The sequence below is a fragment of the Heloderma suspectum genome, chromosome 4 (genome assembly GCF_057233095.1).
Source record: "Heloderma suspectum isolate Gila_16-S chromosome 4, 16-S_ref, whole genome shotgun sequence".
Lineage (NCBI taxonomy): Eukaryota > Metazoa > Chordata > Lepidosauria > Squamata > Helodermatidae > Heloderma > Heloderma suspectum.
This window is the reverse complement of record NC_139461.1, coordinates 171,793,581-171,817,460: the sequence shown is the minus strand read 5'-3', so window position 1 is coordinate 171,817,460 and position 23,880 is coordinate 171,793,581. Positions and strand designations below refer to the sequence as shown.

General features: G+C 40.1%; 1 protein-coding gene across 4 annotated transcripts in view; it reads left to right on the top strand.

Annotated features, from left to right (window-relative positions):
• The window catches only part of ACBD6 (acyl-CoA binding domain containing 6), a 143,040-nt gene that overhangs the window by 35,408 nt on the left and 83,752 nt on the right, over positions 1-23,880 (top strand). For all 4 annotated transcript variants that reach the window (XR_014790412.1, XM_084851283.1, XM_084851282.1 and 1 more), the window contains exons 4-5: positions 1,722-1,804; positions 22,216-22,321. Coding sequence is in view for 3 of the 4 variants with exons in the window: in XM_084851283.1 (XP_084707409.1) it covers positions 1,722-1,804; positions 22,216-22,321 (189 nt within the window). In the remaining variant the exon portion in view is untranslated. The remainder of the gene's footprint in view (positions 1-1,721; positions 1,805-22,215; positions 22,322-23,880) is intronic.

Below are 23,880 nucleotides of genomic sequence, written 5' to 3'. Positions count from 1 at the left end.
AGAATTTGGTCTGCTTCTTCTTTGAGCTATTTCTGTTAATTTATCCATACGTAAAATTTCAACCATTGTGATATAGTAGGAATATTGAGGGATTTCCAACAATGATCATAAACTATTTGTCCCATTCTGTGGTTACCTGAGGTGCAGAAGGGAAGCTAATGTCATCTGACAGAGTCAGATTTGAGCAAGGAGATCCAGAACAGTCAGGTCAAAACAGACGAGATTGTGTCTGGTAGGTAAGAGTCTGGTCAAGGTAAGTGCATCCATCATAGTAAGCTAGGTAAAGGCAGAAACCCTCTTGTATAAAGAGCAGCTGCAACAGGACCATGGATAGCTCAGAGTGAGCTTTGCTGGGTGGAGACCTTTCCTTCTAGAAACTTAGGTCCAAATGGGATGCAACTACAGCAAGTGTCAGCGTGGCCAGTTCCAACATCTTTAGGGATGGCTGCAGTTGGCGCACTAGCCTTAGCTATGCAAGTGCACGCCTGGCTAGTGCACCAGTTGCAGTTATTCCTCATCGCCATCTTGCTATTCTTTGCAGAAATAATGGGCAGTTTTAAAATGTAATAAATTAATATTGAATATGCACTGCAGATGCACAAAACGGAACAGTAAAAAATAAGAAATTAAATCACAACTAAATGAACTGAGAGGGAGTCTATGCAGACATATCTTAGACAGCCATTGCACCTGAAAATCAGATGCCATTATATCAGAGTTTCCTCAGGGATATCTTTTGTGCTAAATATTTGAGCAAGAAAATGCCTATATGGTGCAAGGGGTGGGAACATATCTTAGTGGTAGAACACATACATTGTATGCAAAAGTTCCCAGGTTCAGTCCTTGGTATCTCTAGTTAATCGTATCAGGTAGCATTTGGGAAAGACCTCAGTAGGGGAGCCACTGTTATTCAGAGCAGACAGCAGTTTGACCTGGTATAACTCAGCTGTTATGTTCCTGTGGAACTGTAGAATCATTTATATATCTGGGGGCTTGTTTACATGATGAATTGTTTTTTCAAAAACATAGAATCATAGGGTTGGAAGGGGCATACAAGACCATCGAGTCCAACCCCCTGCTCAGTGCAGGTAGCCTGATTCCCAGGAGGTCTCCCATCCAAGTACTGACCAGGGCTGACTCAGCTTCCAAGATCAGACAAGATCAGGCACATACAGCCCTTTGTGACTTAGTTCATTCTTCAGTTGTTTTACACAATTCAGAGGTTAATCAAGCTGAAGGGCAGGGGAGAAATGCTTCTGGAACTGTTGACTCCAATTTACTTCTGGATAAGTAATGAGATAGACAATAGTGAGGTCCTTATTGCAGGTATGCAGAGATGGGTGGAGGTTAGAACTGAGCGCAGGAACACAGTGACTTGATTTTCTTTAAGAAGCAAACTGGGGAATGTGGCTGAAGTCTTTGTTTCCCTTTGGGTTGGCTGTAAGAGAGTACTCATTAACTGTTTGTGGAAGATATACCCATTTAGTGTACAAATCATCTCTGTTGGGAAATTCACAGAACTTCACTGATTCTACTTCTGTCCCTCCTCCACCTTAATGAAGAGATGGCCACACTGTTTCTGTCGTCTTTGTGTCACAGTGTGGGAAGGTTTGAATGTGGCGATAATGAACAGGGATGAATGACTCCACTCTTGTGCAAAAGCTGTCTAGTGATAGAAATAAACTGTGGAAAAACAGTTATTTTTATGTTTGTTCTTTCAGATAGCAGAAAAGAAAGGAAAGGAAGGAAAAGCTGGGTTTGGAGGCCCAGTTGTCAGCTCACTGTATCAAGAAGAAACCATCAGGTGAATCACAGTGATATATTTATGCTTTAATTTTCATCCAACATTTATTTAGAATATCAACAAGCCTGGTAGTGCCTCTCCAACCAGATAATAAATGACAGGAAAGAACTTTCTAGGCCTGTAATTGTTTAAATCAATAGCTGTCTGTAGGGCTGCCAGATACTAATTTTCCCCTAGTGTGAAATGTTTGGGGAATGTGTGTGTATGTTTCAGACACTGTTTAATTTAAAAAATTATTTTAAAATATTTATCAAAACATTTACCATTATTTGTTTGGAAATATTTGTTAGGTACTGTAATGAGGTTTAACATGGGACTCCATTTTCATTTATAAGCTGTTTCAAAACTTTTTACTTCTGAATGTTGCATAACTAAAGCTGCATAGCTAAATATGCACCTATGAATAAGCCACATTGAATATAGTTGGATTTACCTCTGAATAAATGTGCTGTTTAAAGATTATGGATAAAGGTGCAGCTCTTAAACAGTGCTAGTCAAAGGGAATAAAGATAGCACATTTTAAAAATTAAAATATAAGAGTAAGGTTACTAATTGAGGTCAGTTTTTGAAATAAAAAGATAAAAGGAAATTAAACTGGAAAATCTATGATGATGCAGCATGAAAGTTGTGGTTAAATAAGGGAAGCCAGGAAATGGAAATTTTAGAGTTCTTGCACAAGTGTTTGTACCAAAAAAGGCAAAACAAGGGAGGCTGTATTTTTGCCTCAAGAGAGGGGACAGTATCAACCTCTTTAAGAGAGGCAGTAATTAGACTGCTCCTGAAGAAACCAAACCTGGACCCTGAGGGTGTGAACAACTATAGGCCAATTGCTAACACCCCCTTCCTGGGCAAGGTCTTTGAGAGGGTGGTTGCCAGCCAACTCCAGTCACTCTTGGATGAAATTGATTTCTAGAACCATTTCAGTTGAACTTCAGGCCTGGAAACCTGAAATGAAAACTGCCTGTGGAATGACCTCTGCTAAGAGAGGGACAGGGAAGGTGTGCTGCTGTTGATTCTGTTGGACATCTTAGTGGCTTTTGATACCTTTGTCCATGGTATCCTTCTGGGTAGATTGTCCAAGTTAGGTGTTGGAGGTACTGCATTGCAGCGGACTATTGGGCTGTCCTTTGGCAGTTATGCTAAGGGTCTCAATTTTATCCCCCATGCTGTTTAACATCTGTGAAGATGTGGACTGAGGTGTTATCAATATGCAGATGATGCCCAGCTCTCTCTCTCGTTGTTGTTCAGTCGTTAAGTCGTGTCCGACTCTTCATGACCCCATGGACCATAGCACACCAGGCCTTCCTGTCCTCCGCTTTCTCCCAGAGCACACTCTCATGCTCAAGTTCATATTCATTGCATCGGTGTTGCTATCTAGCCATCTCATCCTCTGCCGTCCCCTTCTCCTTTTGCCTTCAATCTTTCCGAGCATCAGGGTCTTTTCCAGGGAGTTTTCTCTTCGCATTAGGTGGCCAAAATATTTGAGCTTCAGCTTCAGTATCTGTCCTTCCAGTGAGCACACAGGGTTGATTTCCTTTAGGGTTGAAGCTCTCTCTCTCCTTTTTGTCTAATCCAGGTGAGGCAGTAGGTATTCTGAAACAGTTCCTGGGTATGGTAATGAACTGGATGAGGGCTAGTATACTGTGCCACCACACATAATAGCAGTGGAAGTCACCTAGTGCCGACGCTCTCATCTTTTTGGTGCCAGGTTAAGACTGTCCTCTACTCCCAGACATTTTTGATGGGGAATTTATGCCAATCGTCTAAAGAGGCCTAGTATTGTATCAAAACTGTTTTTAGCTGTTTAAATTGTTTTAAATGTTTTATATTAAATTTTTATGCTGTATTTTATGCTGTCCTTTTATGCTTTATTTTATTGTCTTATGAATTGTTGTAAAACACCCAGAGAGCTTCAGTTATTGGGCGGTATAGAAATGAAATAATGTAACAATAATTATCTTTGACAACAAAGTGCTGTAAGAGCTCGTATAACAAAAATACTGGATATTATGGCCAAAAAAATGACTGTGGACAGCCATTGCATTTTAATGAGCCCATGCAGCTATTTTTCTCCTCCTTCCTTTTTCTTTTTTTTTTAAAAGAAAAGGCTAACTTTAATTCCCTATAGAAGTACTATGCTAGAACCAAAATTCAAGCCTGTTACATATTTGTTAGCCAACTCATTTCCTATAATTTGGTGCATGACATCTCCAAATCTAATTTTTATTTACAACGTTATGACCATGCCCTTATTATATGTGGACTGCCTTTGGTCGAGAAATTACAGCTAGTCCAAAATCAGGCAGACATACTATTAACTGGGATTAGCTGATATGGCCATATTACTCTAGTACTTTTCCATCTGCAGTGGTCTCAAATCAAAGCGCTGGTATTAACCATCGCATCCCTAATGGTTTGGAGCCCTGTCACCTGAAGGATTGCATCCTCCCACATATACCTTATACAGACCTTAAGATTATCTTTAGAGGCTTTTCTCCACATTCCCCCACCAATGAGGTGCAATGGGTGGCTACTGAAGAGAGGCCCTTTTTGGCAGTGCCCTCTCCCTCCGTGATGGAATGCCCTCCTTAGAGAGGCTCACCTAGCAACCGCATTATGGTCTTTCTGGGTACAAAGTGAAGACCTTTTTATATTTCCAGGCATTTTAATTTTAAGATATTTTAAGTACTTTTAGATCTGCTTTATCAATGTGTTGCTGCTGCTAGTTTTATTTATTTTAGTTTTAGACTATGGTTGGTTTTAACCTGTTTGATTTTTTGTTTGTGTTTTACTTTTTATGTTTTTAATTGCTTTTTTTGATATCTGCTCAAGGAACGTTTGCTATTAGGTGGTATACAAATATTTTAAATACAAAAATATAAATATGAGTAAATGAATTTAAGACTTTTTAAGTTGATCAATCATCAGCCTTTTACTGATTTGTTGATTGATCAATTTATAATACATACTACCACGTTGTAAATACATGTCGATGGCTTTTGGAGGTACTAAAAGAACTTCCAATGTATCAAACAAAAACTATTGTTCTTTTTTATTTTTAGGAAAGGCCATCTTTAATTTTTTTTAGATTCTTCATTAGAGTATTGTGACAGAACCAAAATTCTTTTTACTCCTATTTCTATTCTTTTAAATGTGCATGACATACAAAAACTCATCATGGAAAGGTGATCTATTATTTATTACAATTATTACATCCTGCATTTCAGTATACAAATCCTTTGAAGGTAGCTTACAAGTAACATGAAAATGTATTAATAAAATCACAACAAAACAATGTTAGCATATTTAAAAAGTTATCAAAATCCTTCCCGCACAGCAGTTGATGGTAGATGGCTCTGTTCCAGGAGGGCTGTCCAGTGGGAGGAGGTCCTGATGTCTTCCTCACCTACTTACCCCTTTCCTGGAATCATGATGAACTTATAGTTCAACTTCTCATGGCAGCAGAAAGCACAACTATGGGGAAAGCATCAAACACCAACAGTGCTTTTTTTAAAATATGGGAAATTACTATTATGAAAAAAATATTCATCAGTTTAACATTTTGAATGCTCTTGTAAATATCTCAGGCTTCTTATTTACTTGGACATCATTTATATGCTCTGTGGAATCTAGAGGAGGATCGATACATAACCCCTTAAATATAGATCAATATGCTTTTAATGATTTAAGCAAATTGAGATATTGTGAGGAAGAATAACTGTTGAAGACGGCAATGTGAATAATGAAGGGACATTTGCTGTATTTGATCCGCATTTCTGAAATATTTTAGTGTTTAGGAGTGTGAATGAAACTGTTTTAAAATCTTTATTAAAATGTTTCATTTATTTACCCAGCTTTATTATATTCATTTTTCTGGAGTTGTAATACAACATTTAGAAAATAGAGGGGAAGGGGGGAAGCTACAGATAATAACAAATGTTCCCATTACACATCTATGATCTACCAACGCACTCTCATTCCATGCCCAGGCTGAAAGCAAGATTTAAATGGGTGGATGAAGAACATTTCATCTAGCCATGCCTGGATTTTTGCTTCAGCCATATGCGTAATAATTTTTCCTCCAAGTGGATTTCATGTCCAGGCAGTAATAGGAGGGGGCTTTCACAGCCAAAGATGTTTTCTTGAGGAGGTGTATGGATGAGGCAACTTCTTCCTTCAATAGAATCTATATTCATATTTCTATAAGAGAGAGATAAGTAACCCCACCCCCACAATGCACCAGTCTTAATCTAGTTCTTTTAATGAACCACAAAAATATGATCTAAATTGCATGTGGTTGCACCCACTTCAAGCTGTATGTCAACATCTGAAGATAAAACAAGCTGAAGCTGATCTTAGTGAATGTGGCAAGAGGCCAGTCTGGACACCTTCAGTTTGAACTACAGTGCCCAGATCACACCAGATAGTAATTTTTTGGAAAATGTCCAGTAAATGTTTCATAACAGGGTGTAGATTACAACTAAATTAGGTGATGTTGGCCATTTACCACATCGAATCTGTTCTCTGAATAGCCATTCTAATTGGTCTCACTACTCAACAATTCTAGACTTTTATCATCCAGGACTATGTATTATGTTTATGGTTTAGTATTTCATGCAGTACTAAATCCCATCTTGTATTTTCTTATACAAAATACTCAAATTTGTGTATGAAGAGTTTATTTTTATAGGGAAGTGGCTGTGGTAATATCTATTTTGCATTGAGTGGTGGGTACGAATATATATTTTCCACATTGAGTACAAATACACAGGTATTACTGCCATTACTGTGGTACAAAATATACATAAGGGTATGAACCCGCATGTTCAAAAATGTAGCATGGCAACTGGCCATTGTTCAGGGTTTTTTCTCTACAAAATGTGTCCTCAACAGGCTGCCGCAGACCGGCTAATGCGGCCTTCTCTAACCTGGTGGCATTTAGATTTGTTGGATTACAACTCCCAGCATCCCCAGCCAGCCTGGTCATTCAGTAATCCAGTACATCTGGAGGGCACCAGATTGGGGTAGGCTAATAAACAGATACATGTTCCAGTTGTGAGTTTACCCAAGTGTGGTATAAGAAAGGGAGAATGCAAGCAAGAAACATGCGAATAAAAACAGTGACTGGGTTTGCATGTCATGATAAGCCATGTGGTTTATAAGCTACTCACAGTAGCTTATAAACTGCCATGGCTTATCATGTCGTCTGCGAGAGGTTTTCCCCTGCAAGGGTGGCTTATTAGGCCAAAATAAGCCATTCTGATAAGCCATGGTATGCAGTGAGGGTTTTTTTAAACCACCATGGCTTATTGTGTCATCTGGAGCTCCACAGTGGCTTCAGGGGTGGTTTAAAGGTTCCCTACAGAGTTGCTTGGCAAGAGTGGTCAAAACAGTTGCCGCCACTGTGCTCCAGCCAGCAGATCTCTGTTTTTGAGATCTGTCTAGCAGCCAGGTACAGATAGCCTATGACAAAAGCTCTATACCACCTCTGAACCATGAGTTAGTACGAAGTAAAAAGAGCTGTGCTATATAGCCCCAATCTCCCAATCACGCAACTGTGAAATACCAGTAATGCACTACTGTGACATAGCACAAATTAAAAAGAGAGCTACTCTATATAGCATCAATCTCCCTATCTCTCAAGTGCAAAATAGCACTACCATGATACCGCAAAGTAAAATAACAAGCTGTTAAAAGCGCACTACTGCTAGTAGGGGAAATGAAAGGAATCGGGGAGGGGGATGCAGGGTTTTGATGGAGCATCGTGTGTGTCCCTACTAGGGGAAGCTGTGTGTGAAGTTTTGTCCTGATCCTGCAAACTTCCAAGGGTATATAGACACCACCCCCTTTTTGGTGAATACAGCGTTTTCACTCCTCTGTGTGTAATCACACAGGGTTTTGATGGTGCATTGGTTGCCTCTGTACTAGGGGAAGCTGTCTGTAAAGTTTTGTCCTGATCCTGCAAACTTCCAAGGGTTATAGATGCCACCCCCTTTGTGGTACAACTGGGGGTTTTGCTCCTTTGGGTGGCTTGGAGAGAGGAACTGGGTTGTGAGGGTAGGGAATGGTATCCAGCACAAAGGAAGATGTAATACTATCCCGGCAGAGCAGGAGGACTGTAGAGGAAGGAAGGGTGAGGGCGAGGAAAATAAGCTACACACAATAACGTAGTTGTCTCATCGTGTGGGGGATTGCAGTAGCATATAAGCTACTGCGAGTAGCTTATAAACCACCAGGGTTTAAAGTGACATGCGAACCCGGCCAGTGAGTATTAGAAGTGTGGACATTATGGAATACTCTCTCCCCCCACATTTTTTGTAGCCCTCTGACTGTAAAAACTAGAGTTCCAGCTTTCATATTTTAGTTTCTGGCTTCACAGTTGTGGGTGGGGATTGATTTTTAAAGCAAGGTATTTTAAATCACTAATTTAAAAAGAGCACTTTTCCATCCCCCAAATACGTACGAACATACAGAGAGCAATGCTGGATCAGATCAAAGGTCAATCTAGTCCAGCGTTTTGTTCACACAGTGGCCAACCAGCTGCCTGTGGGAAATTCACAAGTAGGATACAAGTGCAATAACTCATGTTCCCCATCAACTGATGTGTATAGGCATAGTGCCTCTGATACTGGAGGCGGTATATAGCCATCAGGACAAGTAGCCATTGATAGCCTTCTCCTCCATGAATTTGTTTAATCTGCATTTAAAGCCATCCAAATTGGTGGCCATCGCTACAACTCAAGGTAGTAAGTTCCATGTGAAGAAGTACTTCCTTTTATCTGTCCTTAATCTCCCATCAATCAGCTTCATGGGATGACTCTGGGTTCTAGTATTATGAGAGAGGGAGAAAACTGTCTCCCTATCCACTGTCTCCACACCATGCATAATTTTGTACACCTCTATCATGTCTCCCTTAACTCACCTTTTCTCTAAGCTAAACAGTCCCAGATGTTGTAACCTTTCCTCATAGGGGAGTTGCTGGGTGTTGTATGTTTTTCTGTTGAAACATGTATAAGATTGCATTCTTCGTTGTCCTTATCTTGTACTTGTCCCAACTCTACAATATCCTTTTTTAGGTGTGGTGACCAGAACTATAGACAATATTGCAAGTGTGATCACACCATAGTTTTAGTATATGGGCAGTATGATATTGGCAGTTTTATTTTTAATTCCTTGCCTAATTATGCCAAACATGGAATGGAACTTACCTTTTTAACAGCAGTTGCTGCGGCAACATTTTCATCAAGCTGTCCACTACAACACCATACCTGTGGCTACTTGCTAATCCCTTCTCTGCAGTATCAAGCCCATAATAATGATCCCCTGAGCCCTATTTATAATATTTATTTACTTAGATACTGCCTGCATTTTTATCCTGCTTTTCAGACAACTATTGTCTCCCAAAGCACCAACAATAAAAAGAGAGGCAGGCCCTGCCATCAGGTTTACAAACTAAAACAAGACACTTGATAGTTGCAAGTGTCATAGAAAACTGTTCAAGGATTGGCAATTGGGAATAAAGCAAGACCCAAATTAATTGTTTTAGGATTTTGAAGTAGTTGCATCATGATTTTTCAAAGGCCATTTTTTCATAGTTGAGGTTTACATTATACATGCGTTTGGCACATACACATCTGTTCTGGAGATTCAGCTAGATTTTAATGTTAATATTAAATACCTGTAAAGACATAGTTCAGATGGTTCTAAAATATCTATAATGTTGCGATGCAGAGAACTATAGTGTAGTAGTGAAGAGCATGAGCTATGTTCAGATCTCACCTTGGTATAGTTATGAATTCTTTCAGTTTCCAGTGTTGGGAACAGTACTAACCTATTTCACAGGTGGTTGTTACTGTTATTGAGAGAATGTATGCGAAGCACATTGAATACAGTAAAGCACTGTATTTACCCACCCACACCCAATATATTTTAATCCCACCTGACCCTCTGTTCTCCCCACCCCTGCAGCCCAATGTTAATTCCTACAACAAAAAGTCAGCCCAAAAAAGGGGCTTTGGTTCAATTTTTTAAACAGATTTTGTTAATTTTCCAACACAAAATTAAATCAACCAAAAGTAAAATTAAAAATTAAAATTAAAAAAACACATTAGATTTAAATCTAATTATTGATAGGAGGTAATACATTTAACATATATGTATATTTTTCCTTTAACTTACAAACTAAGATATAGGTGGAATCCATAAGCTGCTTGGAGGTTTTCTTTATAATTTTTCACCATAACAGATTATATTTAGTCTCTTTTCCATAGTCTGAGGCTTTGACATACTGCTGTGTATGTTCAAATTTGTTCAGTATTGTTGAGTATGTTCAAATTTTTCTGATTCTTAAGAAATTCTATATGACAGTGTCTGGATTTGGTGCACTGAGGGCATGAATGATCAGGAGAGTTGTGCCATCTTGAATTACAAAAAAAAAAGAGAGAAGATCTTGGCTTATATTTAATACAAGTCTAACTTGGGTCCTATTCATTTCAGTGGGTCTACTTGAAGTAGGACTAACATTGGATAAAAGCTAGTGTATAGAAGTCACATCCTATAGTAATAATTTATAAGTGAACATTTGTTCATTATACATAGCTGCTATGTAAATTAGCTGCAGACAGCTGGTTTATAATATATTTCAGTGTGACCATTAATATACAACATTTTACTTGCTCCTGATTTTGGGGCTGTGGGGGTGGGGGGTGGGGAGTCATATGAACTAGAGGGTGCTGTTTTTGTCACTCAACTTTCCATAAAATATTTGATCTCGTGTAATATAAGAGGTTTTTGAAAACTGGCAAAATAGCGTAAAGCAACCTATTTCTAATGGAATGTAGGTAGCAAAAGCATTTGCTCCATAGGGGCTGACTGAACATACCGAGCAGTATCCAGTACTGCCACTCGACCTCCGCTCATTCTGTTGCATCCTCAGGATCAGCTACAAGTGCAACAGAAACCTAGCATTTGCTAAAGCAACCCCAGAAATGAGCAGAAACACTAGTTGCTGTGAGTTCCACTAACTTGCCCTGTTCTAGAAACAAGTGTTTCTGGTTGCTTCAAGAACTGCTAGTTTCCTGTTACGGTAGTGTGTGGGCAGCGTTGGATACTTCCCACATTAATATATTTTTCATTTAACCAATAAACTTCCTCAAGCTGTGCAGAGATATAGGGTTATATCCAATATTAATCTAATTTAAGTTCCATTAATTTAAATGGGTCTACTCTGTGTAGGACTAACATTGGGTACTATCCATCATGACCGTGGTACAGAAGTGTTTTTTAAAAGGGCTGTTTTGTTAAAATTAATGTTTATGATAAGCTGAATGTTATAAATTTGATTAAAGTTTAATACTGTAGTATCTGGTAACTTGGGAACAATGTATCCAGTAGTTAAAACATAATTTTAATAAAGCTGTCCTCTTACGCAGACATACTTCCTGGAGGGCTGGACTAAAAAGTAAAGGACAAATTTTGCAACTTGTTAGAGAGGACACTAAAATGTCAAGAAATGTTTGGTTATTGTCTGTTCCCCCATCCTGATCTTGTCCAGCATGTTTGATAGTCCCTATCATATTTTGTAGTCTGATGCCATGTAATCTATCAGAATTTTATTAATCCCATTAACAGAGGCAGCCATCTGGCCAAGTCTTTGAGCTAGACCAGACTAGTACTGAATTGGAATGATTGATGGCTCTGGAATTGATTAGTTGATCTGAGAGACAAATGAACTGTTTTGGCAGAAAATACCAGAGGTCACTGTGTGTGGTCAGGCAGAAAGGCCTGCAGAATTCTAAAGAGCAGCTTCTCCCATACATTTGTAAGCTTTCCCTAAAAATAACTTTCAGAAAATACCCTAGTGTTTAAAAGTGCTTGGAGTGCTATCGCTTTAAAGGATCTTTTATGTGTAGAATTAAATATGAAGATGTGCTGCAGATAACATTATTCAAAAATATGAGGCTTCTCTTGGCAGTGGCTTGGTACACATGTAAAAGCTGTGCCTGTTCCTTCAAACACCAGATCTGGCCATGGCGATACATGCCTTAGTTACATCTCGGTTGGATTACTATGACAAACACTACATGGGGCTGCCTTTCAAAAAGTATTCAGAAACTTCAGCTGGTCCAGAATGCTGCACTCATACTGTTGACTGGGGCCAGTTATTGGGAGCATGTGACTCCTTTGTTACAACAGCTTCACTGGCTTCTGATCTGTTTCCAGACACAATTCATAGTGCTGTTTATCACCCTTAAAACCCTAAATGGCTTGGGACCAGGTTACCTGAACGCCTTCTCTAACATGAACCTGCCCAGGCAGTAAGATTTTGGGGAGAGGCCCTTTGCGTTTTGCCAGTTTCAGAGGTGTGTTTGCGAGAGAGGGCTTCCTCAGTGGCTGTGGCTCTAGAACTCCCCAGGGAGGCCTGTCTAGCCCCCCCCCCTCCTGCTTTGTTGGCCTTCCACCAGGAGCTAAACCCCTTTTTGTTCGGTCAGACCTTTGGCCTGTCAAGCTGGGAATGTTTCTCTGCTGGTGGTCATGGTTTTATCTTTTCTTATTTTTATCTGGTCGTTCCATTGTTTTGTTTTATTATGCTATTCTTGTTTAATTGTTGCTGGTTGCATTGGGTGCCTATGCAGAAGGGCAGGATATACATTTAAGTAATAATCATAATTTAACACCAAACCATGGGTTGGAGATCAGGTTCTTACCTTGGATTCACACACTTCTTGCTCCCCTTCTCTCAGTTCCTGGTTTGAGTGAATTAAAGCTTGACATTTGTGGAGGAATTAAGACATGACTCTCCAATTTTCTCAAAGTCTGAGGGAGGAAATCAGAGCATGCAAGGGGAGAAGTGCTTGAGTCCAAGGTATGGTCCCATATGCCAAGGCATGATTTGGCCTTTATCTGTGAACTGAGGCATTGTGTACAAATGTACACGAATGCTGAATAATACTGCATCTGTCACTCACAATCAGTGTAGTACTATAAAGAATTGAGGTCCCTAAGGCATCCAAAAGTGAGTAAGAACAGTTTCTTAAACTGGGCAGATATACTGATTGCTAGCTATACATTTATTACATTTAGAAATAGCAAGCTTTAATCCCTTCTAATGTGAAAGTGGAGATTTCAGCAGTATCATACTTTATGAACTAGAAGGGCTTGTACAGCCTATCTTCTTCTAAGGAACAATAGGAACAGTATCCCTCATGAGCCTGCCTACCTGTGGCCCTGATCCTGCAGTAATAGCATGACAGTTTTTAAAGTGTTCGATAACAGAACGTTATTGCAAGGGGAGACCTTGTTTGCCTTTTTAAAAAATGAAATACAGAAGATGCTTGCTTCATGCCAGTGAGGGGAGGCACCAGGCATGGGCACGGGGTTAGCTATTTTAAGTTGTGTTTATGTATATATGTGGAAGAGCAGGGAAGTGATTGGCCTTTTAAAGAAAAAAAATGTGGGCAAAGTCCTGCCGCAGGCACTGTCCAGTAGGTATTCTTGACAGTTGCACAGTCACATTACATATCCATCAACTGTAGTGCTGGTAGTACTAGTGAGAGGAGAATTCAGCTTTGCCAGCAATTGCTATTTGTGATTTAAGTGTCAGTAAGAGTTACTCTCCCAGCAACAGAGGCATAGACCTGGTTCCCATGTAATGGTAGCAATTAAGCAAAGATTTGCTGCGGCATGTACTGTGCACGTTCCACTGCCATTTTTAAGATTCAGTCCCCCCTAATTGGGGATTGCTACATGACGCTCAAACCTGGACACTATGGCTGGATTTGCACAATCAGGGAAGGAAAATTAGCCATCATAAGTGCCAGTTATGTGTCATGTCATTACCATAATTACCCTCACTGGGCACAGTTTGTGATTTTGCCCAGTGGTAATGATACAGTGCACAACTAGCTCGCACAGGGTGGGAAAATAAGCTATGATGGCGTATTTTCCTTCCCTGATCATGCAAACCCAGTCAATAGGCTAATCATGGTTAAACAACCCACAGTTAACCTACAATTAGTAGTTATGTTAAGTGTGGGTTGTTTAACTCATGATTAACATATAATGTCTGGGTTTGGATGTCACATAGTAACCTCCAATTGGCCTGATTGGGGGCTAAATAGGCTGCAGAACGTGCCCAGGACACACCGCAGCAAATTGTGGGTTAATTAACCCACAGTTTGCCACCATTACATGTGAACAGACCCCTTGCCTGAAGAAAAGATGTCTGTATTGCCTGCACTCAAAAAATTGGGTGGGGTGGGCAACATGTTTTGTAGGGAACTTACCATTTATATAAGTTATCAGGGTCTTCACTGGCATTTTCACTTTCTGACAAGCACAGTGGATTTGTATTTTTCATTTTTATCAGGGTAGGCTAAAGTATTACCAAAGCTAGATTCTCTTGCATTGAAAAAGAAAAAACATGTTGCACTGAGGGGGATGGGTTGGCTGTGGTTTTTCAAATGCTCCTGCCTTGGTAATCTTGAATTTTGTACATACTTTTTTCATGCGTGGGCAATTGGCTGACACATGTCTCGTTATGTCCTGGTTATTCCCTCAGGACCACACAGAAGTGTGCAGGCAAGTGGGCAACACTCCCCCCCCGGGAACCAGACTGTTCAGAATAAACTTCAGTTATGGATTTATTCAGCCTGTAAAACCTCAGCTGGCATAAATAATTGAGAAAGCAAAGGTTTGTCTGCAGTGCATACCTCAGGGACACGTGCCTGCTTCTCTCCCTCCCACCACTCTTTCTTATGAAAATGATCCCAGTTGCACTGATAGATAATAACAACACCAAGCAATTAAAAGCTATGGGTGGCTGGAGAGAGGAGAAAAGGTTCAGTTAATGAGCTTTTCCTCTTCCTGTGCCCAGGAGAGCCTCAGAAGTGACGGGGCGATTAAACGAAGAGATAATTATAGATTATGTGAAGATGGGTCCCTTGGGGGGTAAGAAGGCCTTGACATAAACAGTAACTGTTGCAACTGTGTCTTGGCTCCCATCTCTCTCTCTGCTTCATCAGGCTTCAGTGCACATGGCAGCACAGTGCTGAGCAGACAGGCAAGGCCACCTGTTTGTGGTGCATGGGCCCTCATGGGCAAGATAACATCCTTCAACCAAATCTCCTTCTACCATAACAATTAGATGGGTCCAGAAAAAGAGGGAAGGGATAGTGATAGCGCATAGCCACCTTGTCAGCTGGCTGTTTATTGTCAAAGACAACACACCACAAAGGCAGACAAGGAAGATTTTGTTCAATGTTCTCAATGATGCTGAATAGTCCCAGAGCCCTGGAACAATTCCTTTTTCTTTAAAACATTATAATTTGGGGCTTACTGGAAGACTGTAGGTAATCTGTATGACCTCCTGGGCTGGCATAAGATAAGAAAGGTAAGACATTTGAGAGCTCATCTAGAAAAGCTCCTACTCTTTCATTATCTTCACCGAGTAAAACAAAGCTAGGCACAAAGCTAGGCAAGATATATAGGGGCTGTTCTCTTGTCATGGCAGCAAATAATGGGTTAATTAACCGATGATTTTTAGAGATTCGTGTTGTGCATGAGCCGCTTCCAGTTTTCAGAAACACACTACAAACACCTAGTTTGTAGCTTATAAGTATGATGTCCAAATCCAGACACTTTGGGTTGTTTGTGGGTTAAACAACCCAAAGTTAACCTAAGAACAATCTTAGACTACCTTTGGGTTGTTTGGCCCACAGACAACCCAAAGTATCTGGGTTCGGATGTCATGCTAAGGCGTTCATAGGTTGTTTCAGAAAACTGGAACCGGCTTGCACATTAACCCAGAATTTCCCACCAAGTGATGCAGTGACATGCCACTGTGGTTTATTTTCCAACCCTGCGTATGCTGGTCACGTGCAGGTGACACACTCATGGCAAGAAAATAAGCCACAGTGGCTTACTTTGTTCCCTGATAATGTGAACTTGCCAACTATTTCCTTCGAGTATTCTATAAAGCCTTTTAAGGAATTTTTCTACGTATGCGGGATTTCAATCATTTCTAATATTTTTTTATCCACTCAATAACTAATGTTCTCTGGGTGGATTACAAGCAGTTAAAGGGATAAAATACAATACAAAATGACAAGCAGCACAGGAATATATAAATGCAGAGATATATAAGAATAGCCATTCATTAATGAATTCACACCAAATAAATAACAGGGCTAGGAAAGCAGCATATTACTTTTCCCTAATGATCTTCATGTTCCTGCCAAATGTTAATTGCTACTTAACATTTATGGGACAAGTGATATTGCCCCCACTAAAAGAGTGTTACACATTTCTTCAGATCAAGTGGCACTGCCATGGGTACTTGCATGGCCTCATAGTTTGCCAACATCTTCATGGCAGACTTAGAAAAACACTTTCTCAGCTCCTGTTCCCAAAAGTCTCTCCTCTACCAGAGCTACATTGATGGCATCTTTATCATCTGGACTCGTGGACAGGACGTACTTACAAAGTTCCACCAGGTCTTCATTACGTTTTACACCATCATCAACCTGAGCCTAGACCACTCCATGCAGCAAGTTCACTTTCTAGACACTACTGTGACATAATGGACATAAAAATGCCACCTTATATCAGAAACCTATTGACCATTACACATACTTACATTCTTCTACCCAGAATACACCACGAAATCCATTGTCTATAGCCAAGCCACATCAGTTCAGACTCATCAGACAGAGATTCCCAGCTTTACATCAGGCATTTCTCTAACTACAGTATCCACCCAATGAAGTGAAAAAACAGATAATCAAGGCCAGACTGGTAACCAGGAAAAATCTACTACAGGACAGACCCAGAAGAAAAAACAACAGAGCACTACTAATTGTCAATTCCAGTTCCGAACTAAACCACTCAAATGTAAATGATTGACAGTATATCCTGAACAATTACACTTCCATCTCACAGGCTTTGATAACAGACAGCCACCCAACCTACTCACCAGCAACAACAACCACCTAACAGATACAGACACAGAAACCAGGCCTTGTTGCAGGCCCAGTTGCCAACTTTGTCCCCACATCTACTTTGGCAACAACGCTATTGCAGTACCTTGTAATTTCATCCATGATGTCAGGGGTTTGTACATTTGCTCATCTTCCAATTTTATATATACCATCATCTGCCAACAGTGCCCTTCCGCATTCTACTTAGGACAAACAGGTCAGTCTCTACACAAAAGAATAAGTGGACACAGATCTGACATCAGAAATGGCAATATTCAAAAACCAGTGGGGAGATATTTCCGCATCCCAGGAGAGTCTGTAAATGACCTTAAAGTGACCATTCTTGGCAAAGGAACTTCAAAGATAAGTACGATATGGAACAGCTGAACTATCATTCATCAAGAAGTTCAATCTCCTGTGGCTTGAATAGGAATGGCTATGGGTTTTTCTTAAATCATACTACATATGTTAATTAGCTCACCAGTGCCAGGATGTCTGTGTTATTCCTGAACGATTGTTTCGCGAATGGCCACTGTTAAGAACTCACTGATCACTGTACTTTTTGCATTTCATTCCTGCTGAGACTATTTACAATTTCCCTCCCCAATCATACCTGTACCACAGGATAACATGACATTCAACTGATGAAGTGGTCAGCAGTCCAGAAAAGCTTATACCATAATAGATTTGTTAGTCTCTAAGGTGCCACAAGACTCTTGGTTGTTTCTGCTGCAACCAATTCATAATTGTTCCTGTGGAAAGATAGTAATGGTTATCACCTTTTATTTATTTATTTATTTATTGCATTTTCTCGAGCTTTTCGTGGTTGTAAAGTAAGAATGATAGAACAAGTTGATGTTAATGTGCTGTTTCCTCAAGCTTTTTGGATGGAGCAGACCAAAACTCTGAATAGTATTTTATCTTCCATTTTTTAATGCTGGTACAAAATGATGAAACCCTTTCCTGCTATTAAACATTTTACAGTGTCATCTGGTATGTATCTGCTCAGAAGTATTTTTTGGTCAATGGAGCTTACTCCCAGGTAAGTGTATGTAGGATTGCAGCCTGAGCTGCAAATGACAAACCTTGGGTTCACTCTGACATGTTGCAAATTGATGCAGGAGATTACTGATCCCAAATACACCTGCCAAAGTTCAGCTTTCAAATAAAATGGTTATATTGCTGTTCATCAAACTGATATATAATTAGTAACACATTAGAATAACACTTATAGTTAATAATATGGTAAAGGAATAAAAACTCAGGGTGGATGGTAAATGAACTAGATTTAGGGAGGCAAATGCATCCAAGAATTAGGAGATGAAGAAATGTGTACTTGGTTCTGAAGTACCAACTGAAGAAACAAATAGTTCCTTAGGCCTTTCTAGTAAATTGCTATGTGCTGCAAGTCAATTTTGGTGCTGGTGAAGACTCTTACGAGTCCCCTGGACTGCAAGGAGGTCAAATCAGTCAATCCTAAAGGAAATCAATCCTGAGTGCTCATTGGAAGGACAGATGCTGAAGCTCAAATATTTTGGCCACCTAATGCGAAGAGAAAACTCTCTGGAAAAAACCCTGATGCTGGGAAAGACTGAAGACAAAAGGAGAAGGGGACGGCAGAGGATGAGATGGCTAGATAGCATCACCGATGCAATGAATATGAACTTGAGCACACTCCGGGAGAGAACGCAGGCCAGGAAGGCCTGGCGTGCTATGGTCCATGGGGTCACGAAGAGTCGGACACGACTGAACGACTGAACAACAACAACAAGCAAGTCAATTTAATCAAGCAGTAAACTTGATGGGGGAATCACATGTTTGAATACTAGTTTTTTTAAAAAAAAATCTCCCCACATATGCAAAGCTAATATATGAGGGAGAATTAGTCTATTCTCCTTCTCATGGCTGTCTTCCTATGTATAGTATAGAGAAGGTTTTTTACCTTTTATTTTTAAATAGGTAAGCATTCAAATATATGACTTCTCCACGGGCTGCAATCCTATACCCATTTACTTGGGAGTAAGCCCCATTTAACTCAGTGTCCTTTACTACTGAGTAGACATGTATAGGATGGTGCTGTAAATGGCTCAGGAGCGAATGAGATTACGCAGAGGCAGTGTCCACAGTGAGTAGGCGGTCAGAGGAAGTCTGTCCTGTCTTTTTTTTTTCTCTTTTCACTGCAAGAGCCCAGTATCAGCACTTTCATTTTAAAAGTGCTACACTAGCAGAAGGGAAGGAAAAGAAATCCCTGAGTTCTGAAGAACGAATCATAATTCACTAAGCACATAAAGCTGAAAGAGTAAAGAAACTGCATAACTGACACTCCATTTGTTCTGCTTTTTCCACATTATTTCGGTACGCAGATGCTTTGGGTGTTTTTTTTTGGTGCAAGTAGCACCAAAGCATTTGAAAATAAGCCAAAATTGTAGCAGGGTGGGCGGAACATTAAAAATGTTATTTGTAGGACTTCCCCTACCTTGCTGAAATCTAACTCTGTTATGGTTATAAGTGTTTTCAGGTTAGCTTTTTGGTTGAACTGCAAACAGGGTTTTTTCTTGCTTTGGACATCTTTGTTTTGAAAAGCAGGGTATAAATATAATAAATAGATTTTGTTATATGTGTTTGCTATGTGTGTTCATTGCTCTGGCCTGACATAGATTAGGCTATTTTCAAACCAGTCCATTATCTAGAAATGAAGAGTTGTCCTCAGTAGCAGAAAACCAGATACACACTCAGGTGTGTTTTTAAGTCCTGCTTCCATTTTTGGGTTGCTTTATGTGCCATAGTCTGGAGCAGTTCCTCATAAGAGTCTGAGCAATTACAAAAGCATTTATATTTCTGGTTTGTATTGTATCTGTTTCAGTATTTCTATTCATTCATTCATTCAGTTTCTCATTACCTTTCTTTAAAAAACAGTTGGTTACAACAATTGTAAAATGAGTTGAAAACAAATAGCATAAATAACAATAGAGCAATCTGTAATAATAAAACAGGATGTCTGTGAGCCATAGCGCCAAGACCATGAAACCTAGTCACCTTGGCACACATACTAAGGGGACCTAGGAGCGTGCAACTTGTTTTTTAAATATATTCATCAAGTTTAATTAATTTAACCAAGTGGTTGAAGCCTGGAGTACCATATTCAGTCACTAGGTGGCAGATCTCCCTAACCAGCACATAACTTTGCAGTCAACACAGTTTGAAGCCAAGGGAAGTAGTCTATAAGGCAGAGTTATATGAGTGTCTCTCTCCCCTGCTTTGGGACAACAACCGCTCTCAGGAATGGGGTGGACAGGCCCCTCCCTCAGGAAGCTATAGGGGTGTAGCATGGCAGGGGCTGTGCCAAAGGGTGCCAGCAGGCATGGCTTTGCTTAGACAAGACAGGCACAATGTGTTCAACTCTGAGAGCTGCATAACATTGTTTGAAGGCTTCACTGTATCATACTAAGGCCAATTCCAGCCCTTGAGAAGCTAGGTCAATTCGTTAGTTATTAATAAAACAATCAATTTGTGATGTTCATTGCAGGCATCTCTCTGATTATGTGCTGGAGTGATATTATAGTGCCTTATTTGGGCTGTTCAGTAGCTTTTCTGTTTTGGTACGTGATAGGCCTGCACCACAAAGTGATGTTAATAAAATCTTTGAGTTAAATCTGTGTAATTCCATTGTAATATATGACTCAGGCCTGGTTCAGATGATCATACCTTGACATAATAAGGCAAGATATGCACTATCCTTTTGCCTGTGCGCACAGCCCTTCGCTTCCCCCTTCTTCCAGTTAGCCAGGAAGTCTCTTATTAGCCATAGTTTCCTATTTTGTTTGAACTGGGATACTATCATTAACAAGCTTCAAGGAGCTTAAACCACAGTTTGAAGTTGGTTTAAGGTCGTGGCTTCTTTCGAAGCTGGTAACTATAGTTTTCCAGTGTGGATGAAATGGGAAACTATGGTTCATTAGAAAGTTCCTGGCATATCAAGATGCATTGCAGAAGAGTTGTGTGCGTGGCCAAAAGCCTCCACCAAATAAACTGAAATACAATAATCTGAATATGGTCAGAGGGTTTCACAACAACATTGGTTCAGTTTAGACATCACCATGGTTTGTGCTAACTATACTTCAGTACCCAAACCATTATTGGAGCTTTCAAATGCCAAACAGGCAAATTGTAGCTTAGCATTGCCTGTGTATTTTTGTTTTCCATCCTCTCAGCACTCAGCTTCAGAATTTCTCTCTTGTCACCCTGGTGCAACAACTTCTAGAACTGGAGAGATTACTGTAACAATCATTTGTCAATTCAGACATCCAAACACTGTGGTTTCTGATGCTGGTTTGCCTTCCAGTTACAAACTGTGGTTTGTTAATTCAGACACTATGAGCCATTCCATTTCCTTGTGAGCATCTCTTCCAGCAAGTTCAGTTTATTGCTCATCACACAATGGCGAACGGAGACCTTTCTTCTTTAGAATCTTTATCAGTGCCTTTTCTAGCTTAATATCAGGTAGTTTTCACAAGGAATTTCTCTTCTTGGGAGTTTCTCCACAATTGGGTAGAAGAGACTAGCATACAGGTGGACAACCTGCAGCCTGTGAGCCGCAGGTGGCCCTTGGCTGTTCTCTGCATGCCCTGAGGAGCCCTGCTCACTTTCTTTGCTTCCCAGCAGATCAACCATCAGGGATCCAGGTCACTGTTTCCCTGCTGCTGCAGCAATCTTGAGAAGGAATGCTGGGGTAGGGAGAAATTTATCTCCCCACCCCACCCCCAGTGATCCCAAAGCAGACAAGATAGCTGGCGTGTGGGAGGCTTTGACCTTACCCCCCACCCGTGATCCTAAAATTATTACAGTGGATCTTGATTAGGATCACTGAGGGGGAAGAGGCTTTAACACCAACACTACCACCCCCCTGGTGATCTCTGCATGAATGATCACTGTTTCCCCACTGTTAATAGCAGCAGGGAAAGAGATACCTTGTTTTGGATTGGGGGGCCGGGGTCAGGAAGGCTTTAACCTTGCCCCCCACCCCCAGCCATCCTGATAAAGATAGTTGAGGTCAGGGAAGCTTTATATTAGGGGAAATACCACATTTTAAAATGTGGTTAATAAATTTCTTAGATAAATACATTAAGATAAAACTTTACATTTTAGATTTGAACGTATTATAAGGAAATAAATACATTTATTTATTTTACTTCCTGGCTGATGCTGGTTTGTGTTGGTTCACTTCATTCCTTGTGGAAGGTTAGTTTGCAGTATATTGTTTAAGTGATCTGTGATGCAGGATGCATACCAACCAGAAGTTAGCTATTTGTATTCAAAGCACTGAAAATCTGTAATACTGAAATGATTGAATTGGTGGGAAAGTTGGCATCTTATACTTGTGTAGTTTGTATGTGTTGCTCAGTAACGGTACACATCCTCCCTTTTATTTCTTCTTAGGGAGGAAGATAAGAACATATTTGACTACTGCAGAGAAAACAACATTGACCATGTAACCAAAGCCATCCGATCAAAAAAAGTGGATGTGAATACGAAAGATGAGAAGGTATTGGGCCTGGGGAGGGATTAATCAGTCTTAAAGGCTGGTATGTCAAATTAATGTCCCCTCATTTCTCTAATCCTCCTTGCAGCTGCTATATCTCTGTTTCCGTGTGTTTGACCAGACATCTGTTAGTGGAAGAAGAATTGTCCAGCTTTGCAACTCCTAAGCAATAAGTTCCTGACACATGGTTGGACTTTGACTTTTGGATTTGGTAACAGTTACAGATGGCCCAAGATATTCTGGTGTTCAATGCAGAAAAACCTAATGACCTCCCCCCTCCCATTAATTAACATGAGAAATAATTCAGTGGTAAATTATCTCGTGCAAGCCTAATTGAAATGAATAGTAGCTGTGTAAGTTCCCATTCATTTTAGTGGGGCTGGCACAGGAGAACTTTTTGGTGGATTATCTGTATGGATTATCTGTCTGCTGCCCACTTTGTCTCTTTAAACGGCACCTACAATCTGCCCAAGGTGGCCATTTCACTGTGCCTCATTGTAGAGCAGGGGTGGGCAACTTGTGACCCTCCAGATATTTTTGCCTACAACTCCATAAAAACTCACCATTGTTTATGTTGGCTAGGGCTGATAGGAGTTGTAGGCCAAAACATTTGGAGGGCTACAAGTTGCCCACTATGGTGGTGATAGTGGGAGCCTAAATTGATACAATATTCTCTAATTTATGGAACTCCTGATAAAGTAATAGTGCAAAGGAATACCTTTGTTCTATAACATTTTAATTGGCAATAGCTCCAGATATGGAATGTTCATTCTTATTAAATATTCCTTATTTGGGGTCCTTTTCCTACCTCTCAGTGCAGCAGATATTGAGATCACTTTAGGCTAGAGAAAAACATTCATGAAAATGAATTTGTTGGTGTTTCCATCTTGCTATGCTTTCATAGTGCCAGAGTTTTGAGAAGTAAACGCCTAATCATGCCATTTATGCACACTAGTTTTTTTTCCTCTGCTTTCTGTACATTGAATCTCAGCTAAACATGAAGATAAAACTAAATAGGAATGCCTATAAATTCTCTCTTGCTTTGCAGTGCTTGAAGCAGGTTAGGTCTGCACTAATAACTTCATAGTAATGTTGAGAAAGAGTATTCAGAATATAACTTGCAAAGTCTCCTTTTTTAAAAACATGAGAGCTTGTTGAAAAAGCAAATATCTCAGGTGTATGTGTGTTTGTGGTCAGACAACATAAAACCTGTTTGATATGTTGGCTTCTACCCTTGCACACTGCCTGCTTGTCCTGCTCTTGGTCTGTAACACATGTGGCCTCTCAGCACATTGTGTTGTAGTGAACAGATGAAGTGCTTACACATTCATAGACTGAGACGCAACAAATTCAGTTGGGTTCTCTTGTAGCTCTAAGCAGATTTCTACCCTTTGAGCCATGACATTCCCTGCTGGGATTCTGAATGCTGATGGCATGGCCTTTTATTATTAATCAGGAATTCGTATGAATTAATTTGTTGAAAGCAGGGGGAGGGAGTTTAAAATTCAAGGCTAGAAACCTTCTTCCTCGATGAAGTGAACTGAAACATCTCTGTGTGCTAC